Source organism: Rhinolophus ferrumequinum, chromosome 7, assembly GCF_004115265.2.
Source record: "Rhinolophus ferrumequinum isolate MPI-CBG mRhiFer1 chromosome 7, mRhiFer1_v1.p, whole genome shotgun sequence".
Classification (NCBI taxonomy): domain Eukaryota; kingdom Metazoa; phylum Chordata; class Mammalia; order Chiroptera; family Rhinolophidae; genus Rhinolophus; species Rhinolophus ferrumequinum.
In genome coordinates, this window is record NC_046290.1 from 11,079,855 (window position 1) to 11,101,734 (window position 21,880).

Consider the following 21,880-nt stretch of genomic DNA (forward strand, 5'->3'; position numbering starts at 1 on the left):
TAGGGTGAATAATTCAAGTCAAGGCAGTTGGTTAAAAGGAGGCTTTGGGCAGCATGAAAGAAGAGTACGGGCCACTTAGCAGGGGCCAGGCACCGCTCTCGGTGTTGTAAACTTGCTGTCGCCTCCAGTCCTCACACCCGGCTGAGGAGTGAGGTGCTGTGTATCACCCTGCCTTACAGATGAGGAAGCTGAGGCCCACACACTTAACTGTCTCGCCCAAGGTCACAGAACGAGAACGTGATGGAACAGTAAGAAATGGAGCTGAGGCTGCTCGTGATGTGAGGGCAGATACAGGAAGAACACTCTCTGGACTGGAACATGGGGGTCATTCAAAGATGAGTGGGAAAGGACATTAGAGCAGTAACATGGGAAGAATACAGAATCCCTACATGCCAGGCGACAGAAATAGAAATATCTAAAGAGCGGCTTTGGTTCCCAGGTGGAACTAAGGACCGGAGCGCTTAGATTCATTGCTATTTTCTCTCTGCACCACTTGAGCTCTTTCTAAGTCAGGACCCACAGTGACTCCACAAACGTGCCAGTGACAAGCACGGTCAGAGCGCCCAGGGGCTGAGTTCTCTGCACTTGCCAGGCACGGTGATAAGCGCTCTGTGTACATCTTCTCACTGAAGGTTCTCCACCGGAGCCCCGCCCCCCGATCAGGACATCAGTTAGTTTTGTGGCAGTTATCCATTGTAGTTACTGAATGTTTGTACTGTTGTCTCCCATTTGACTTTAAATTGCATGAAATAATTCACAGACGTGGCTCTGGCGTTAGCAGCTAACAGAGCTTGACATCTCAGACACATGAAATAGTGAATGAAGGAATGACTATAAACAATGAATGAATATCAAAAAAGAAAATATCAAAAACAGTTAACAGTGGTTAACTAGTGACATTATGTATTATTTTTATTCACTTACCTGAATGTTTCTGTATGTGAAATATTGGCAATAATTAGCAGGTATTCCTTTATTTATATAATATATATATAATAATGGGCAAAAGGTCCAAAAAATTGGAAACTAACTTTCATTTGTATGGAATAGTTTTGTTTTAATTTTTTTTCCCCTTGGAAATGGAGAGTTAAACTGCGTTCCAAACTGCCTCCTTTAGTCCAAAAGTTTCCTTAACTAGAAATCAGTATTTTATGTGAAACTCCTCCTGGCAAAATGTAGGTCCAAGTGCATGACTTGTCCATGGGGAACCCTGGATCCAGGCACACCTCCTGCAGACAATACTCTCACACAACCCAGGAGCATCTGTGATACCTTGGTGGAATATGATGGGGCCCTGGGAGGCTGAGCCAGAATGTGAAAAATCAACCAGTACCCAGCCTTCACATGTGATAGATAAAAACGAGTCTCTGTTTTGTCTTTGTTGGGCAACCTCAATCCACTGGAGAGATTTCAGATATTATTGTAGCCTCTTAAACATACACTGACACACACACACACACACACACACACACACACACAACCTTTTTAATCACTTTTTAGATTTTCCCTAGCCCAAAGAACTTATACTGAAATACTAATTTCCAAACATGTTTAGAAGACTTCTGTCATACTACCTCCAGAGAACGTACATTACTTTACACTATTTGATGTTATTTTTAATCTGTAGGAATTGGAAATTGAAGCCAAACAATATTTCTCAGTAAATGAGTTATCTCAACATTCCCTGTGACCAAACTTTTGAAAGAAGGGATTTGTTATACCTAAGTTGTCACCTAGCAACCGCGACAAGCAGCTGCTTCAGCCATCACACTTAAAAATAAGCTCTGGCGGGGAGCCCTGGCAGCCCTTTCATTCTCAGCTGGTGACTAATGGTCTCATGCTCTCTGTTGGTACTGAACATCTGTTGATGGTAACTCCTGTCGAATTTTTCTTAGAAAGGTCAGTCAGTATCCAGTTACAGATTTTTACATTTTTTAGGGCAATGTGTTAGAATTTTGTTTAATCCTGTGGACACATAATACGTTGCTCCGTGTGCACACACAGAGAAACAATAAAAACAAGGGTACGTATCTCTGCACAAACATGCACAACATTAGAACCATGACAAAGCAAATAAGATGTGTCAACTGGAGGATTAAAATAAGCAAACACAAGATTAAGAAATTTCATAGCACTGAACTTGAAGCACTTTCTCAGGCCAATTAACCACGTGAGCAACTCCTCCCAAAGCCGGGGACCAGGAGGCGCCACCTGGGTGCCGGGTTTTTCTGCCCTGAGAAGCTGAGCCCCACCTCCCACAGGGCAACTTGGGGTTCTCTCTTTGGGGCTCTCTCTCTCCTAAATTTCAAATGAATCGGAGATCAGTCACTTTGTGACATTGCCCCTTTGTCTCTTCTGTCTCAGCTATGCTCTGCCACTTCCTTGGGTGCAGAGGCCATCAATTATCCATCAAGATAATCTGGAAGGCTGCCGCCATCACGTTACTTCTTATGCTATGCTAGTTTCTATGAACAGATGCCAGGTAGAAGTTATTTTCCAGCGTTTTCAATTTTGTTAACTTTTCAACAACCAGACTTTCATAAACTCGGCATGAACAATTTAAATTCCATTACTAGCTTGGAACAAGCACCTACTTGAGACCTGCAGGAGATTCAACACCCTTTCATTTGTGAATGCCAAGATTTGTTTTAATCACTCTCCCTAAGGGAAGAAAAGGTTTCTAACTTTATCCCTGAAGGATGGATAATATCTGAGAGTCAAGAAACATTTCTCAAGGAAAACAGAAATTATTGTAAAGCAAGCTGGATAATTTGGATATAAGCCTTTCTTTGCTTTCTATTTGGGACCCACAATTTCCAAAGAAGTAAAATCCAGGATTTACTGTAGTTGGAGTCAAAAGTAAGTATCCCCTCCCTGCTTTTCCACCTTTGGCCTAGTTATCTGAAACCTAAACTGTGACAATACTAAAGGATATGTTTCTTACAGTGCAAAAGTTTTCATCAACAATATAGTTCCTAATTTTGTTTCTCAGACAACTTACCCATCTCACTGGGCCTGCACAAGTATATACAACCGAAACAGACAGAATGACTAAATTACTCCAAAGTGCGTTTCTTATGAAGGCCAATTAGAATTAATTTTGTTTGGAGAATTTGTCGTCAGTCTTCGTGGTAAGGGAGCGTTCCCCTGGAATACGGCAAGTCTGGAGTCTGTGACTATTGGTTATTGAGATGCTGGGCTGTAAATTACAGGACAGAGTCTCACTTTAGTTCTTTAAAGAGTACAGCTCTCATTTATCTTCATTGACAAGCCAGCCATGGAATGACATCTGTGCCCACCTTTTAGAGGAGCACACCCTTACCGAAAGGATCACTCTCGTCAGTCATAGAAAGAAGGAGAATTTCACGACAGTGTCTCAAAGCCTGCTAAACCTGCCATCAGCCTCCCTCAAAAGCGGATTTGAAGAATAAGCATGTGTTCATGGTAAATTGGTACAACGCAATATTCAACGACAGCATGCAGGGATGCGGGGTAGGTATTTGGGAGTGTGCCTGGCACAAACTAGAAAGGGACACGTGGGAGAGCAGGTAGAAACGGATACCAGCACACGAAATGTGTGACGGGGTTCAGTGGTTGATATTATACTATGGAGTGAGGACAGATTTCAAAAGAAGTTATTTCTCCTCATAATAGGTTCTTCAGGAAAATAATCATTTTTAAATTAACATGGCCTGTCTGCTTTAGAGAGAGTTCCTACAGGAATGCATTTCCTCCACGTTCTCATACAGAGGGAAGGACAATAAGAATTGGGCTCATAATGAACAGAAAGGAGTCAGCCTTCAGTGCACTCCTCATCACCATTATCCTAGTTATTGCGTGTTTTATAGCTGAAGATTTAAAGATTTCCTGAAAATACAGAGTTCCTCCAACATTTTCATTTCCATTCACAATATTCACGTGCTCATAATCCTCCTTCTTAAAAACTCGTGTTCCTTTGTGAAATGTAATTCGGTGCATGTCAATGAGACCTGAATGATCTATGCTGAACCTGGCGCTGCCACGAGCGAGGCTGCCTATTACTCCGTCTCCCTCCACTTCTACCTGTCCAGGTATTCATCTCTGCCTCCAGAATTCAAGTTTCTGCCAATGTGTTCAGGAGAATCGGACTGCTGCCACGTGGGCTGTATGCTTGGGAAAACTGCCAAGCATTTTGGAAATCTGCTTGCCCAATATTCTAGCCATTTCTAGGAAATCACCTTCAGTCAATCAGGTAGCACAAGAAAGGGATGTGTGTGTTCACACCTACCTCCTCCCCCGGGCACAGTATTAAGCTCATACCTCACTCCTCTCACTCTAGGTCACTGTTTACTGGACTTGCCGGTCAGTCAGTACAATGTTAAATAGCTTCTGGTTTGTTCCACATACAGTTTATTATTGTTCCATTTTCTGCTTGTACTCTGTAATTCAGTGATATGAAACAGACTTGGTAAGATCCTCTAGTAAGATGAAATAACTCTTTGATCTACTTCAGTTATTTACTTTTCCTAGGCGAGGACCACCCAGAGCCACAGAGACAAAACTACTGTGAAATACTGTGTTTCCCCGAAAGTAAGACCTAACTGGAAAATAAGCCCTAGCATGATTTTTCAGGATGCTCGTAATATAAAATAAGCCCTACCGTATTTCCCCCAAAATAGGACCGGGTCTTATATCAATTTTTGCTCCAAAAGATGCATTAGGGCTTATTTTATATTACAAGCATCCTGAAAAATCATGCTAGTGCTTATGTTCTGGTTAGGTCTTATTTTCGGGGAAACACGGTAGCTTTTAACTGGGCCTGGACATTCTAAGGGTTGTCTCCACCCAGCTAATTAGATCAATTAAGTGGTGCTAAACATTTTATCCTGAGCTACTTGGGAGCTCACAACTCTAGGTGAGAGCCATACAGGTATAATGAGTCTTTAGGGAAGTGAGCACAGCCAAAATGGAACCAATGGAGCCAGATAGCCAAAGAAAGTCACCTGTCATTAAACAACACAATGACTATTTTAAACAAACATGCAATGAAAGACAGAGAGGGAAACAGATATATCCTTTAGTCAATACGTTGGAATACATTCTATGCTTTAGAATTGTATTTTGATCAGAACTGAATCTATTTTGCTTGTTTCCCCCCCTTTTTTTTTCCCCTACCTCATGTAACCATAATGCATTTTCAAGAAATGGATAAAAAATGGCTCATCAAAATGTTGGCTTCTTTTTTAAGTAAGATATATGCCATTTCTTCTCCTGTGATAAACAAAAGCCTTGTACTTTCTAATCTATGTAATCTTTAACTACACTATCCAGTTCCAACATGGTCTGAGTGATCTCTGTACATAGAGCCAGCAGACACCCCAGAAGCTAAGTGTATGATGAGGTTCACTCAAAAATTAAGTTTACTTTGACGATATAGCACAGAGGCGAGGAATGAATCAACTCTGCGAATTGTTATGAATCAACTCTTTGAAATTATAAGAGCAAATAAAATTCATGTTCTTTTAACACACTATGCTAAAGAATGTGGGGCTATAACACTGCATATCAGGTACATGTGACCACAGGAGGCCATTCGACTTTCTGACCAGTTCAGAGGAGGACCTGCGTTTCCCAGATCTGTAAAAGAAGGAGCTGGACCAGACCGGATATTGACCGTTCTGGAATCATGGCCCCTTTGACACATCTCAGGAAATCAGAGGGTCCATGGGTTGAGTACTCCTGGATTGGATGATAAATGACATCTTCTGCTTAAGGATTTTGTAATCGGCTATCCACTCACGTTTGCTTGAAAAACTGAGTTTAGAAAAACACTGAATAAGTCCTCAGCTTTTATGAAATAAACAGCACTTACTTTCTCGTGTAAAAAGCAGATTTGAAAGGGGAATATTTAAAGCTGGCGATGTCCCTTATAACATCCCTGGTGATACTAATGGAAAAGAAAAGCTTAGCAGCTGTCAGTGACCCTGCAAGTACTGATGGCAAAGTGTCAGATCTCAGGACGAAAGAGGTTCCCAGCGAGCAGGCCTCCTAAGAAGCCGAGACAAAGCCAGGTACTTCCATTCTCTGAGGCTATGAGGATATTAAAAATGTAAATGGTCAAACACAGGTTATGCCCATTTCAGTTGTCCTGTAACAGAGAAGCTTACAGCCAATGGAATGCTGATTCCCAGGCCACCATGACGCAAGGCCAGAGCAGATGTCCTGACGGCTGCCTGCTGCAGGCTGGGCCAGCTGGGTCTGTGACGTGGCCTGGATGCTGCAAGCTTCACTGGTTTGTTCCCTTTCGGTAAAACACACAACTAGGAAGTCTGGGTTTGGACAAAGCAGCGACCTATGATTTCACTAGAAACATGCGCTGGAAATTCCAGAGATGGGGATTAGAATGGAAAGGCAAATTCACCCAAAACAATGGGTGCTGTTATCTATCAGGACCTAATCATCCGAGAGTTGTGAACAACTCTTTTCTCAAATGTTCACCACAGAGTTTCAAACAGCTACCCTATCCTTATATATTATAAACAATGGTCAATTTTAAGCTGTTTTTCCAGTATTAGATAACATCCCCTTCCTTTATCTAGAATAGTATAGATTATCTATATGCAGTGTTATAGCCCCACGTTCTTTAGCATAGTGTGTTAAAAGAACATGAATTTTATTTGCTCTTATAATTTCAAAGAGTTGATTTATAACAATTCACAGAGTTGATTCATTCCTGGCCTCTGTGCTGTATCGGCCACCTTATTAACAAGAAATCAGAATGAACATTCTTAGACGTGGGGAATAACTTGAATGCTGACCGGAGACTAACAAACCAACCGAGTACATTAACTCGATTCAATCAATATTAACTTCATATACATACTGTGAGAGCTATAAAATTGCCAACTAATGTAGGGTATGGAGCAAAGACTGGTGTTCTTGCATAAAATACACCCCCATGAATCATCTGTGATTTCTGGTTTCATGTATTTAAAGAGGAGGAAGAATTTAACAATAAGTCAAACAACCCACATAAAGAATCATTCTTACGCACATCCCCAGCCAACCTTTTCCGTTTTGTCCACTTTTTTTTTTTTAAAAAAGCAGTATTTATTAGCAACTGGTCCTTACTGACTCTCTCCAGTGCATTCACCTTATTTCCAAAGAAGTAAACAGCTGTTATGTATTAAGATAGAAGTTGACCTAGTGTTTCAAAAGTCAAAGTGACAGTGGTTTAAATGAGATAGCACTCCATTTCTCCCTCGTGTACAGCGGAAAAGAGTGGTCCAGGGCTGACAGGGGATCTCCATCGTGTTGGCGATCCAAGCTCTTTTCACATTGTTTCTCAGATACTCTCAACATCACACACGTCCATCCCATGACCCAAGATCATTACTGCAGCTCCTGCCACCCCATCCACCTTGCAGCCAGCAGGAAGGAGAAAAGGGAACCAGAGGGCACACCTTTTCCCTTAAAGTCATGGCCTGGGAGTTGCATGTAAAGCTTCCACCTATATCCCACTGGCTGGAACCTAGTCACACGGCCATGCCTAGCGGCAAGAGAGCCTAGGAAATGTCACTGAGTTACTGGTGGCCATCATACAGCTGAAACTTGAGACTGTATTACCAAAGGAAGGAAAGCTGGGTATTTGCAAACAAAGAGAAGAATCTCCCACAACAATACTCTTTTTGATCTCTTATTTCATCAGTTTACGTCAATTATAATTAAAATGATACAATTACAAAAGCATCATAAAGAGATTTGTAAATAAACACACTGATCTGGTAAGCACACAACTCCAATGGTGGAAGCAGTTGCATACTAGAGGAGGGACAGACAAACATTTTTGAAAAGAGCCAGATAGCAAATATTTCCCGCTTTGTTGGCCATGTGGTCTCTGTACTCAACTCTGTTGTTACAGCACGAGGACAGCCACAGATAACATGCAAATGAAAGAGCCTGGTTGTGTTCCAATACAATTTGATTTACAAAAACAGGCTGAAGGGTGGATTTGGCCTCCAGGCTGAACTAGTCGGCTAGGTTCAAGGGTTCGTGGACGTCAGCCATGTGGCTAAACGGCGTTGATGGAGATCAGTGATTAACCCAACAAGCTGCCTGGGAACCATTCAAAGAGCTTCTACTATAAAACACCTCTCACGTATTGTGCGTGTACCAAGGACTAGGAACTACATCAGGAGCTTTAGCGTATTATCTCTAATCCCCACAACTTGACATGGTGGGTAAACGTCCCCATTTTCCACATGAGAATGCAGACCCAGCCAAGAAGTGTCAGCACCAGGATCAGATCCTTCCAGGTCTTTCCAGCTCCGACCCATCAGCCTCCCATACCTGTTCTCCAACGGCTATATGAAAAAGAGTCCTATTGCTAATAAGAAATGAAATACAAGCACACGATTTCTTGTCATATTACTAGTGAAGCTATTATATGCTAGATTTGACTCCTAAAGTATTACAAGGTTTCCTTGTGATCTTAAAATAGTCCTTGCCCTAGAAGCTTATCCAGGATTTAGCAAAGAGGTATCTAACCTTCAAATTTTTCCTGGCTAAACTTGCTACTTCCTCAAGCTTCAGAACATAGGTAACTAATGGGGGGAGGGGGAATCAAAGTGCCAGCAATATCACTGAAAACTTTTAGGGTCTTTCAAAGTTAAATACACAAAGATTATTATTCCCTCACCGCTCCCCCAAACCCCTCACTTCCATTCTCACCTTGGCACAGCGTGTTTCACTCACATAATCATACCCTCTCCCCAAGCATGGCAGATCACACTAATTTGTCGTGACATTCTATCCACAACCTTCTTGACAAACCCTCACAACCCTTATCAGAACTCCAGGCACCATTTCCAGTTTACAGGAGTTGGCACGAGATAATGAAGCCATCTGCCATCAAACCCTCATTCCTTCCTTATGGAACACAAGAGCTTCCCATTTTCCCCGCTGCTGTGCCCCAAAAACGGATTACCAGCTACTTCCTTTACCATCAATGCCAATGTTTGTTGTACCTTAGTTTACTGAACAAATCTCGTTGCAGCAAGCAAGTCCCTTCAGTCTAGGGTTATAATTCATCTATGTGTGTATTCCTTTTATAACAAAATCTCCATCTCAAAGACTTCCTTTGCAAAACCAAATAGGCTTCTAAAAGAAGTCTTCAAATTACTGAAAAACGGAGAAGCTAAGACTATGGAGCATTCATGTTCAGTTTAATTACTCGGTAAGGAAAGTTATCCACCAAGTTATGTTATAATCTATTCAAGAAACATTTTGTTAACTTCTTAGAAAAGAGATCCATGTTTAAACCTACAAATGCCACAAAATTTGTGAGTCCTACATAGAATACTCTACTAGACACTAGTAATTTCCAAAAAGTATAAACACATTTGTAATCGCCTCACCTTATTGGTTTACATTTTATAGGTGTACACTGAAAGTGCTCCACTGATTGACGGGCTTGTTTTGTTTTCAAAATAAAGCACTTGCTTACAGTTCAACTAACACACCACCAGGAGATGTCACTTCCCGAGTCACAGAGCAGCATTTGTGCACAGCTGCTTGTTCTGTTTACAGCCAGCGAGGAGGCCACATCATGATGGTAATTACTACACGGCACTCCTCAGGCACCACCGCGTGTGGGTGTCTGCCCGACTCTGGAGCACCAGGCTCCACCCCTGAAACACAGCGCTCTGCATAGATCAGTTTCCAGGCAGAGGGAACTTTGGGGTGTTGAGCCTTGCCCTCAGCTCTTCCATATGGGGCACGCACCACTGCAGTCCCCCCTCCCGGCCCCCCGCTCCTCTGTCCAAGACAAAGAGTCCACAGTCTGGGTTCCCACCCACCCAAGACACTACGGAAACCACACAGCAACATCTTTAATAGCCCTCAGTGGCAGTTCCCCAGTGGGTGACAATCACACCCAAGGCAGGCCAACCCTGAAAAAATGAGGCTATAACAGGGGAAGGGGTGGGGGGGGGCATGGCCGGGCCTGGAAGGCTGACAGGAGCCTCCTTTCAAGGAAAACACCACTGTCCTCTTGACCACCACCTAATGCATGTGTCCCCCAGGGAGACACGGGACCCTCCCACTGTTTCCCAACTCCTGCATCAGGACACTTTGTGACCTAGATAGAGTGCCATGCATTGCTACATCCAGTTTTTGCCCCTTTCCTTTGCCAATTTGGAATTCAGAGACAGCCGGTACCGTGGGTGTGAAGGTACAAGGGAGCAAAGAGATCAGAGTGAGAACAGATCAATGTGTGTGAGAAAAAAATTAGAAAAAAATACGGGTAAGAGCAGAGCAGGGGTAGAACTGTCTTGCCCGATTGCATCTCACTCAAACAAGAAACTGGATGAGGTCACATTACTCTGGCCGAAGCCAATATTCCCCCTGGAGGCCATTTTTATTGTCCCATTCAGAGTTTACTGGTGGTTTCCTAAGAACAGCTGAGAAAACACAGAGTTTTAACTCACTTGCGCCTGAAGGTCTTTCCACTGAGTTTGGGCTGGTTCTCGTTATACAGTCTCACTAGGCTGCCCGGGGGCCAACCAGCTCCAGAAACAAACTGAAATCCCTGGATTTGAGTTGAAAGAGAAGTTTGATTGCTGAAGAAAATGACTGATTTTCAAAGCAACCTTTCTTTAGGCATTGCAAGCGGATGCCCTATTTTCTCACACACAAAATTGAGGCATTTCTTTCACCCTATCTCCAACAGTAACTGATCTCTAGAACTGAATCACTTTTGTCCCTTAGTCCTAAGTTAAAAATTAGGTGAATGGAACAGTTCATTTTCTGGCTCTTCATATATATGGATATATTTAATGTGTGTGTGGCAGAGGCTATTCTCTTGGTAATTATTGTATCTCAGTCCAGTCCATAAAGGAGGTCGTTTATAATACATAGAAAACAAGGGCTAAAATAAACACCCAGGGAGCAGAGCCAATTTGTCCCCAGGACGCACGTGTACAGGTAGCACACCTTCATCCAGAAAATGATGCCCCATAACCAGGGCCCACGGCTTGGGGACAGAGGCGGGATGGGTGTCAGCTCCTCACCAGGGCTTAGTACATGGTCCCTCAGTACACAGCCATTCCAGCCGTGGGTGCGGGGTGGCCCTGTAAGGCAATGGGGCTAAGAGGCCCGATGGGAAGAAAACAAGAAAGCCGAGGGAAGAAGAGCATACAAAAGTGTCTTCCAGAGGGGTTCCATACACTTGCTGGAGGTGGAGCGGTCATTTTACCTCCCAATTGGCTACATCAAAGACGGAACTATGATCGCTGAGAAGATTCACAGTGCTCATATGATTAAAACAGACCAACTGCACAAGAGATACATGCATGTCTGAGCGTGAGCTTGCGCCTGTGGCTTCTCAGCTCACCGTCAGCTGCAACTGTGCAGATATCCTCGCTTCCCCCTCGAAGTGGCAAATCCTTTCACTCAGAGCCCATGTCTGCGGTGTGACACCCACACTCACTTGGGTTAAAGCAATCCTACGAAGGGTCAAAACTGTATGCACCCAACACACACCCCTCGTGGCCCTATTCCCCACACAAAGACCATGCAGACTGTCCAGACCAGACCAGCGAGGAATGCACTGGGCGAGCCTGCATTCCCCCTGGTTGAGACAACGTGTAGGCAGAGCAGATGGACGGCGTACGTTGAGTGTCTCCCACACACGTCGTGACTGGAGATCGGGACAGGTCACAGGGATTAGACCGCGGATGACTGAGGTTGTTTTCACTCAAAGTGACCTATTTTGTACTGCTTAAGGCAGTGGATAACTTAAGTATCATTATTATTTATTATTATTACTATTATTAATTACTTTGTGAGGACTTACAGTGAGCCATTTACTAAAATTATGTATTTAATTGTGGATCACCATATGTAGTCTATAAAAAGTAAAGTATCATTATGCCTATTTTTATTGATAAACAAAATGAAATCCAGAGTGATTAAGCGATTAAGACGTGCCCAAGGTCACCCAGCAAGTTAATGGCAAGGCTGGGATTTACAGCCAGGATTGAAAACGACTTTGCTTAATTCCAAGAGCCATGTCTGCCATCGTCACTCTACAGAATGGTTAAAATAGATAGGTGTTTATGCCTAAAGATATGAGCTTCAAAGAAATGCAGAGTTATTATACATAAGTACAGTCATCAAGAAACTAGACCACTGGAGCAGTCCTCTGTTAGGAAGAGATGTCGTCGGTCGGCAATTGTTTTAAGAGCAGGCGGCGGAGTCAGGTGGAAAGTTTCTCCATAGATGTTTTTTCAAACGATAACGGATACAATTTTTATAAAAACAAATATTAAGTAAAAAATTTTCTCTTTCTAGAAGTTTGATAAGAAAGCCCCCAAATTCTTTCTCCCCAAGGTAAAGCGGGGTCCCATCTCCTCTCCCCTCAAGTCTGGAATTTTTGGCTGCTTGACCAACAGGATGTAGGGGAAATGATGCTGGCCCGGCCTTCGGAAACTAGCCGCTCATAGTTCACACCTTCCCATCCAATCAGTCCCTAATTAGAAAAATTAGAAGTGATACATCACTCTCATTTGTAGGGCAACACTGTTTTCAGTCATATAGTGGTGATATATGTAGGAAATTCCAAAGGGTAGACTCTTTTTCAGGCATTAAAAAAATGCTTCCAAAATGTTTAGATGCCACTGGGAAGTGCTCAGGAGAGAGGGAAAAAACAGCATACAAAATTGTATGTAACATATATACAATTATTCTAACTTTGCCAAGAAAATCTGTCCAAAGAAATACTAAAAAGCAAAATATACCAGTATTTTTTTAGGGTAGTAAGATGACAGTTCATCCTTTCTTCTTCAAATGCATTTTCCCCATACTATTTTTATATCCCCAAATGAACAGTTTTAACATCTTTTAGTTGAAAAACAAGACTGGGGCCGGCCCGGTGGCTCAGGCGGTTAGAGCTCCATGCTCCTAACTCCGAAGGCTGCCGGTTCGATTCCCACATGGGCCAGTGGGCTCTCAACCACAAGGTTGCCGGTTCAACTTCTCAAGTCCCACAAGGGATGTTGGGCTCCGCCCCCTGCAACTAAGATTGAACACAGCACCTTGAGCTGAGCTGCCGCTGAGCTCCCGGATGGCTCAGTCGGTTGGAGCGCGTCCTCTCAACCACAAGGTTGCCGGTTCGACTCCCGCAAGGGATGGTGGGCTGTGCCCCCTGCAACTAGAAAACGGCAACTGGACCTGGAGCTGAGCTGTGCCCTCCACAACTAAGACTGAAAGGACAACAACTTGACTTGGAAAAAAAAAGTCCTGGAAGTACACACTGTTCCCCAATAAAGTCCTGTTCCCCAAAAAATCTTAAAAAAAAAAAAAAAAGAAAAACAAGACTGCATATGAGACTTGCCACCCAAGCAAGCCCGTGTACTCACACACCTTCTGTGGGACCCAGATTTACACAGTGAGGAGAAGAAGCGAGACAACTGGATTTGGACACAGATTAGCCCACGAAGGGACGAAAGGCTGGGAGTAAGGAAAGCCCAAACAATGGCCTTTTCTGTTAGCAACAGCTTCTCTTGGCAGCCCTGGGACAGCCCTTTCCAATGGCTCACCACACAGTAGCTGCCACCTCCTTTGGCACTGGAAACCAAAGAGACCTTCATCACATTTTAGGGATGTCAAAAAATTGGTCAGCCCATGTTCATAAAATAGGAATCAGCTTTAACAGGGGCTTGATGACCGGAAGCTTATTGGGGAGCTGCAAGGATTTGGGAAGCATACTGCCTGTTCACTGGTGTTAAGATATCACACACAGAAAAACTCCTGTAACAAGGGCAGACTGTGTTGTTCTCTGTGTTCTTAATCAATTTCAAATATTAGCCCAGCTGGGTCAAAGTAGGATTTCAAAAGTGGTAAACATTTTCTATGCCTGAGAGCGATTTTCCATGACTGTGTTGGAGGGTGGAAAAAAAAGAAACCATTATTAATTCCTTGGACAAACCTTTACCGAAATGCTTGTATGTCTTGGGGATACATCCATGAAGAAGAAGATGTAACACAGATTTAAACGCTAACTCCTTCATCAGCCCACAATCGATGTGTGTGCTGGAACCGACCGCCCCAAGCTTATCGGCACCAATTCGGTACATCTTTTCCCAGTTCCACTCTCAGTGACCTCATGTGGGTGGCTTGGAAAGGAATCGACAAATGGTACATTAGGGCTTCCCCTGCCCCAGAGAGCCAGTTGTTAAACGTCGTCGACCAGCACACATTACCCACCAAGGCCCAATGACGGGCTCCTGGATCCCTGTCCACTCATCTCCAGGCACTCTCTCCTTCCTCCTGTGTGCCAACCATACGGACCTTTCTCAGCGTCAAACCCACCCAGTGCGTCACCACCATATGGACCACGTGTGTGTCTAACTGCACAGGCTCAGGACTCAGCAGCCTGTCTTCAAACAGCAAGCCCTTCACTTCATGGCCGCGCCAACTTTGCTCTCTCTGCGCCTAGTTCCAACAGACTTCTCAGGCAACCAAAAGCTGAAATACGCTTGCTCACGGGAAACCCATTTCACACAAAGCTTGAGATGGGCACACTAGTCAGATTTCTTTTTGAGGCTATTCTTAGCCTCACCTCATATTTTAAAGAAACAGCACTATCAAAGGAGAGGCTTCATCAATACAGTCAAATCAATCCTGTAATGGGGCAACTTGAATTATTCAAACATCTGGATAAAAGAGTCTACTTAAAGCAATTTCTTTCCATCCTTCCAAGAGTAAAATTTAATGTGACGGTCGCTGCCATTTCCAAATACTAACCAGGCCAACGTGCTTTTAAAGAGCTGTGGGTTTCTTAGATGAAACAGCCCTTCGTCTGTCCAGAAGCCTGGTATGTGGCCACCTCACCATTCCAGAGCAGTAAGATCTGTGAACAACTGAAACTGCCACGACAGAGTTACAGTCGGCCTTTTTCAATCAAAGGGTCAATTAAGTCTTGACCACATTATATGACAAGTCAAGCAACAATGCTTCCGAGAGTCCTGTATTAACAGCCAACATTTTGCTTCTTAATCACGAAAACTTCATGTTTTCTGCTTATTGGTTAAAGAGTAGACCCTTCTAAAGACTCTAGAAAACCAGCTGCTGTCTGTGACTGTCCCATGGTTAGCAGGACAGCAAGTCACACTTCCTCACTATTGATTTATGAAGAGTCTTGTCCAAAAGAAAGACACTAAAGCCTGTCACACACTCAGAGCGCACCCCACTGGGTCAGCTGCAGGGTCTGCGTCACTGTCAGAAACTGTTCTCTCTCTGCAGACGGTAAAGCCCCTCACAGGAGTCCAAGTACCTATTACACGTGTGAGAACCAGTTCTCTGTCACCCAGTGGGTGACCACAAACTACGCTGTAATAAACAGCGCTGTCTTGAATTTCCAGTATATCGGCCTCCACCCTTGGGTTTTCTTGATGTGTAATGTATGCTGATTTCTGAAATGCATATCCACCTAATTCCCAACTTATGGATTTAGTTGTGTTCCCAAGTTAGCATTTTCATACCTCAGAACCCATGTTTCCATGAGAAGTTATAAATGGTGACGTTTTCAGGCCAATTCACAAAAGCATATTACCTTATAGTATTTAAGTGGCCCCCACCCCCCGGCTTCAAACCCTCTAATGATTTCTCACCACCTTAATTAATGTCCAACCTCCTACTGTACCTGTGAGACACTGCAGGCCTGGCCAAACCTCTTCCCCACTCATTGTTCTCTATTCCTGCCTTTCCGTTCCTAACAGGTGTCAATTCCCACACCCCTGTCAGGACCTGTGCCCACACTGGGTCCACTTCTCAGAGAGCACTCTCCTTACATCCTCACAGGGCCCGCTCCTTCAAACCTCAGCTCCAAGGGCATCTCCTCAGCGAGGCTTCCATACCACATACATACAAGGTACTCGCCCACATTACCTTTAAAAAGATGTTTCAGCCCTCATTGTCTGAAATATTCACTTATTTTTTAATGCCAGTGCCTTGTCTCCCCCATCCAAACTGTATGCTCCATGGGAACAGGGGCCTGACCCATCCTCTCGGCACCTGGCATAGCAGCCGGCTCAGGTGCAGCACTTGTAAGTACATACAGAGTGAACCAGGCAGTGAGGACATAGTGATCTCGTGTGGAAGTGCGTCCATGAGACACACTCAGACTCAGAGCTTGGTCTCGATGGCCCAGGGTCCAGCCCCCTTGCTGGCAGCTGGAAGAGGGGATGTCACGCCTATCACACTCCTCCCTCCACCACATATGGACCACATCTGAGGGGCTGCACTGCTGCACCCACAGTGGGGCCTCACAGTAGGTGAGACGAGGAAAACACCTAGAGCCACGCCTCTGGCCAGAGTCTAATTTTCCTCGTATTTCTTGATCCTGTCTGCTTCCCCAGTCACTGCCCGTACTTTTTTCCTTCTTCTTTGGCACCTCACGCTTCCTGCTTGGGTTTCGCCCTTCCGCATCCTGCAGAATGGCATTCTTTCACACCCTCTCCCCGCATCTTCTGACCTTGAAACTGGAATGGAGTCTTTAGAGGTACTCACCAAGAGCGTTTACTCCTGCAACATGGCAAACGGTGAGGAGGAGGGTCTCTCACCTGCCTCCCTCCCCTCCCAGGAAGTCGTGTTCATGTGCTTCCATTTGGTGAGTATAAAACGGTGCCGCAGAGCCGCTGGGCCATGAGTGTACAAAGCAGTCAGAACCGGGGCGGCTATTGCACACATCCCAACACACTGATGAAGCTTCATATCCCTTGGTTTTTTTCACTTATTTAAAAGACAACATTCAGGAGTGGCCGGATGGCTCAGTTGGTTAGAGCGCAAGCTCTGAACAGGGTTGCCGGTTGGATTCCCACATGGGCCAGTGAGCTGTGCCCTCCACAACTAGACTGAAGAGAACAAGCTGCCGCTGAGCTTCCGGAGAGGTGGCCGGATAGCTCAGTTGGTTAGAGCGCGAGCTCTCAACAACAAGGTTGCCGGTTCAATTCCCACATGGGATGGTGGGCTGCGCCCCCGGCAACTAAGATTGAAAACGGCGACTGGACTTGGAGCTGAGCTGCACCCTCCACAACTAGACTGAAGGACAACGACTTGGAGCTGATGGGCCCTGGAGAAACACACTGTTCCCCAATATTTCCCAATAAAATAAAAAAATAAAAAAAGACTACATTCAGATTTAGCTCACTGTCAGTTACAGAGCAATTTGAGTCACCAAATTCCAAAATGGGACTAAAATAACATGAAGAAGCCTGGATATGAGATTCAACCATAATCTGTTGCATTCAAGCCCTAAAAACAAGATATGTCAGCAGATCTACCACTTATAATAGTTATTTCTCATTTAGACATCACCAAAGGAGTTGTCCAGTGGCATTTAATCTCAAATTTAGCAAGAATCTCAAGTGTAATCTTTTATTTCTAGCCTAGCTTTAAACTTTCCCTCTGTCCGGGGTGCCCTTTCTAACTTTCTGCACAGATAGGGAAAGAACAAACTTTCGAAGCAAAGCAAAGTATATTGTATAGAAAACCACCAAATGTTAAGAGCTGGGAGTTACCTCATTGAAATAAAAAAGTGGGGGGGAAGGGTACATTACTTCAAAGGAGAGGGAGTTTCCCATTTTCAGCAAATATATTATCAGTCCTTAGTAATAATCATTTTTATTAGACATATACTCTCCTTTTATGTTTATTCTTCGTAACCAATAAAACATTCTTAGAAAATAATCTTATGTTTGTTTAGTTTAAACCACAAACTTAGTTCAAAATAGTTATAATTATCCACAATTACAGTTTAATTGTGATATTACATTTCATTAAGGCAACCCTTATCGTATTTCTGCCAAATCTCTCCTGTCAGTCTCTAGATGATCCTGCCCCCTAGATACTCGTATTTATTGCACGTATAAAAATTGTCCACAAATACATTCCATTCAACAAGTGTTAATTAAAAATGCGAATTCTGCATAAAATTCTATGCAGTGAGCTAGTGGGAATGCCAAGATGCTAACGGAAAAAGAGAAAGTCCTATTTTCAGAATGTTAAAATGTCATGGGGGTGGGGGTGATACATACAATCCAGGTAGCTCAATCCATTAGCTCAAAACCAAGGCTGACGTTTACACTTCTCTGAAAATGTTTTCTTAACTAGTTAGTTAGTCCACGTCCTAAACCTAGGCATTTTTATAAATGTCATCTTCAAGTACTTAATTTCTCATTTTATATAGAAAATTATCTCATTATTCAATTAAATGTCAACGTAATGTCCCCTTTGACGTACTGGGAAGGAATGTGGAAGAAAATAAAAATTAGAAAACTAAACAGAAAAGTAGCTTTGAAGGACATGATTGTAACTGATTATAACACACACACACACACACACACGCATACACACACACATCATATAACTAAGGCTGTAAAGGGATGCTATCTTCATGACAGGGACCAAAAAATATATATATATTTGGCATTCCTGTTTCTAGAGAGTTACCAGTTTCTACCCTCTTTGACAAAATTGTCAATTTCCCTTTTTCCTATTTTAATAGCTCTCTTTCTACTTCTTCATATCCTAATTTCCATGATCCTAATTAGAATTCCAATGAAACTGATTCATACAAATTTTGTTAACACAGAAATGGGGCTAGAAATGGCCCCTCAATACAGGCACAAATTATGCTCATATTAGTGGAAATTATTGCCTGTTTCCTTTCCCATCTCTATCCCGCACCCTTCTTAGAGCTAGACAGTAATAAAAACATCACTACAATTAATTTACTGAATATGGGAGCTCAACCGATCACATTTTCAAAGATAAGAATTGTGGTTAAAAGAAAAGTGCTGTCATATCAAAACTGGTATATTGGTCTAATATTTAGCCTTTAGAAATGTTCAGCAAGTCTTTAAAATGCACATTTTACAAAATGTTCACTAGCTTAGATTTCCAAAAACTATCATCTAAAGTTAAAAATCAAACATCAAAAAATTCAAGTAGACTTTACATGGTGTAGAGGGAAATACTTTTTAAAAATTTCACGCCATCACCTCCTCATTTAAGAAAAACACTCACACATGTTTCTAAGGGTATAGTTTAGGATAAGCTATATAAGGGTATGCTAATTTTATCTCTCTCTCTTCAATGTAAAGAAAATTGTTTCCTGGAATTAAGGGATAACAGTCCTAATTTTTTTTTAATTTTAATTTAAACTACTTTTTAAATTAGTCATAATATTTTTAAAAACATAGCAAGCGAATGAAATACACTCAAGAAAAAATATATATCATAATTACCTTTTGCCTGGTCCCGCGTCCTCACCTTCAGGCATTTCTGCCTTTTAGAAAATACTAACACAGAGGAGAAAGCTGCAACACTTCGTGCCGCAATGTTTTCTCCTCCACTGTAACGATGAGTATCAGGAGGGAAAAACCCCAGTGATCAAGTTCTTTCCTTTTTGGAAAAAGCACTCCTCCCTTACAGAAAGTAGGTGTTTACAAACTTCCAAAGCGCCTGCCTGCCTTGAATGAAGCTAAGAGCCGAGTTATTATGACTGCTGCCTTCTAAAAATAAATAGGTCACCTCTTACTCCAGTACCGTGACAGGCAGCTGGGAGCAAGTACTGCCCAGCTGCCCAGCATTTTCTGTCCAGTCGTGTGAGAAGGTGTCACCACCCAGCTATTAACCTTTATTGGGATGACTTCGCCTAGTCCTGCCTACCCTTTCTCTTTCCTTTTTTTTCCTGGCATGACCAGCACCCCACAGGAGGGTGGCGTGGCCTCGGGGAGCTGGAAACTTCAGCCTAGGCTATCAGATCTCTAACTCACAGGAGGGAGCTGGAGGGCAGAGAGCAAAATGGGCTGTACGTGCCAGAACTGAGAGGTTTGTTTGTTCCGAGAACGCTTAGCCACTCAGCAAAAGAGCGCTCACTCAAAAACAGAAGAAAAAAAGAAAGGAAAAAATGCCAATAAACAATTGTGTTTTGACGGATATTGTTTTGCAAGAAGATCTGTCCTTGGGTCATGTAGATTTCTCAACTCGGAGTAAGTATGCACACGTATGCGAGTCCCTGTGTTCCTTTGGGCAACATGGTTTCGCCCACAGGACTTCCCTCTATCACCTGGGAGCAGCCTGACATTGGCACATGGCCGGGCTGTGAGCCTGAGATGTTTTTAAAGTGTGGCTTATCACTGCACAGGAGTCATCAATCACTAGGTACCTTCATTCGCTGCAACTTCTAAGAGCAGCGAATCACTTCAAAAATCACTTCAATGCTACTTGCTTCCAAAAAGGCTAGGAGAAAAGTTCGTTCCTAGGTGGACAAGAGGTACGAATTTCCATTTATAAAAGAAATAAGTCATGGGATGTAAGGTACAGCATGGTGACTACAGCTAACAAAACTGCATTGCATATTTGAACATTGCTAAGAGAGCAGATCTTAAAAGTTCTCATCACAAGAAAAAAATACATAACTATGTGTGACAGTATTATCTAGACTTACCGTGGTGATCATTTCATAATATATACAAATAGCTAATCATTGTGTTGGACACCTGAAACTCATACAACGTTATATGTCGATTATATCTCAACTAAAAAAATAGAAAGTATAACTCCTTGTTCACTTAAAAAAAAAAAACCGGCTAAGAGAAATATTACTGAGATTCCTTTAGCAATGTACCCTAAAATCTTTGCACAAAAACTTGAAACCACTTTTTTTTCCCTCGTTGGTGACATTAAGTAAGGCAGTTAAGCAGATCTAATTATTATGAAACAATATATATATTTTTTGTTTTTACGAACTTTTTTAAAAAACGTGTGCTCCATTGTCATGTTATAGCTAATCTGAGCAATATGTCTATAGCTAACGCATATTTTACATTTATATTTGTCAAAGTGATTTCTAGAGCATTAAAGAATTGAAGAGTCAAAGCAAATAACATATTAACCTAATTCCTTTTGAAAGTGTTAGCTATTTTGTGATACGTGCATGTCACAGTTTGAGACAATTCTTTAATATTTCAGTCAAGATCTAAAGTTTTCAACTTCAAAGTCTAAGATTAAGCCGGGGCAGGTACTCAAACACATAATTCAAATACCGTTGACCTTGAAAGAAAACAGTCATCAGCAGAGTTCTGAAGATCAGGTTTTGCAGGAGTCTCTCAGAACGGAAGCAATGGGCTGTGTTGTTAGAAATCACAGGTTTGAAGAATTGAAACGTTGAAACACTGAAAATATTATCAGTGAGAACATTACAGCACTTCTATTTAACCTTATCAACAAAAACAAAAATGCTAATTCTGTCTCTCAGTTCTGATAATTCAACCCTGTTAATTTTACCTTTTGTTCTCCTAAGCTCCTATGTTACTATTCCTTGATAACTGAGCACAGCTTTTGCTGAACTTAGGTGCTGGGTACTACAGCAATGAATACATCCCTAGAACCAGCCTCTCAGTTTTAAAGGACAATTAACTGGTTAGTGCTATAACAGGTGAACTGCCCATCACTACCACAAAATATTTACTAACATACTTCCTTTAAGCACTCCTTCATGTGTTTTTAAATTACTTGCTCCAACCATGGATTCCCCTTTACGTATATTTGTTTTAACTCCTGAAATTCACAAGGACAAGAAGGGAAAACACAGCCAGCACAGATAACAAAACCAAGAGTGCAGCTACCTGACCAACACAAAGGGTGGCTTTCTCGCATCAATGATACCTTCAGTCCTGCGAGGGACTCATCGTTGCTGACCTGAAATCCACTGGGCATCCCGAATTGGAGGATTCAAAGGAAACAGGGAGAGACGAGGGCCAATGAAGCTACCCAGGATTTTCAGAGGCTGAAAGTGGGGCCCAGCAGTGAGGGGATTTGCAGGCGACAACGCCAG

The 21,880-nt window shown here is 42.8% G+C and overlaps 1 protein-coding gene across 3 annotated transcripts in view; it reads right to left on the reverse strand.

The window, feature by feature from the left end:
* RETREG1 (reticulophagy regulator 1) overlaps positions 1 to 21,880 on the reverse strand; it is a 112,732-nt gene that overhangs the window by 15,879 nt on the left and 74,973 nt on the right. The window contains exon 1 of one of the 3 annotated variants that reach the window (XM_033110182.1): positions 19,287 to 19,773. The exons of the other annotated variants lie outside the window; for them this stretch is intronic. Within the exon in view, the coding sequence (XP_032966073.1) occupies positions 19,287 to 19,321 (35 nt within the window). The 5' untranslated portion in view covers positions 19,322 to 19,773. Of the gene's footprint in view, positions 1 to 19,286; positions 19,774 to 21,880 lie in introns of those variants that run through there. 3 annotated transcript variants of the gene reach the window in all.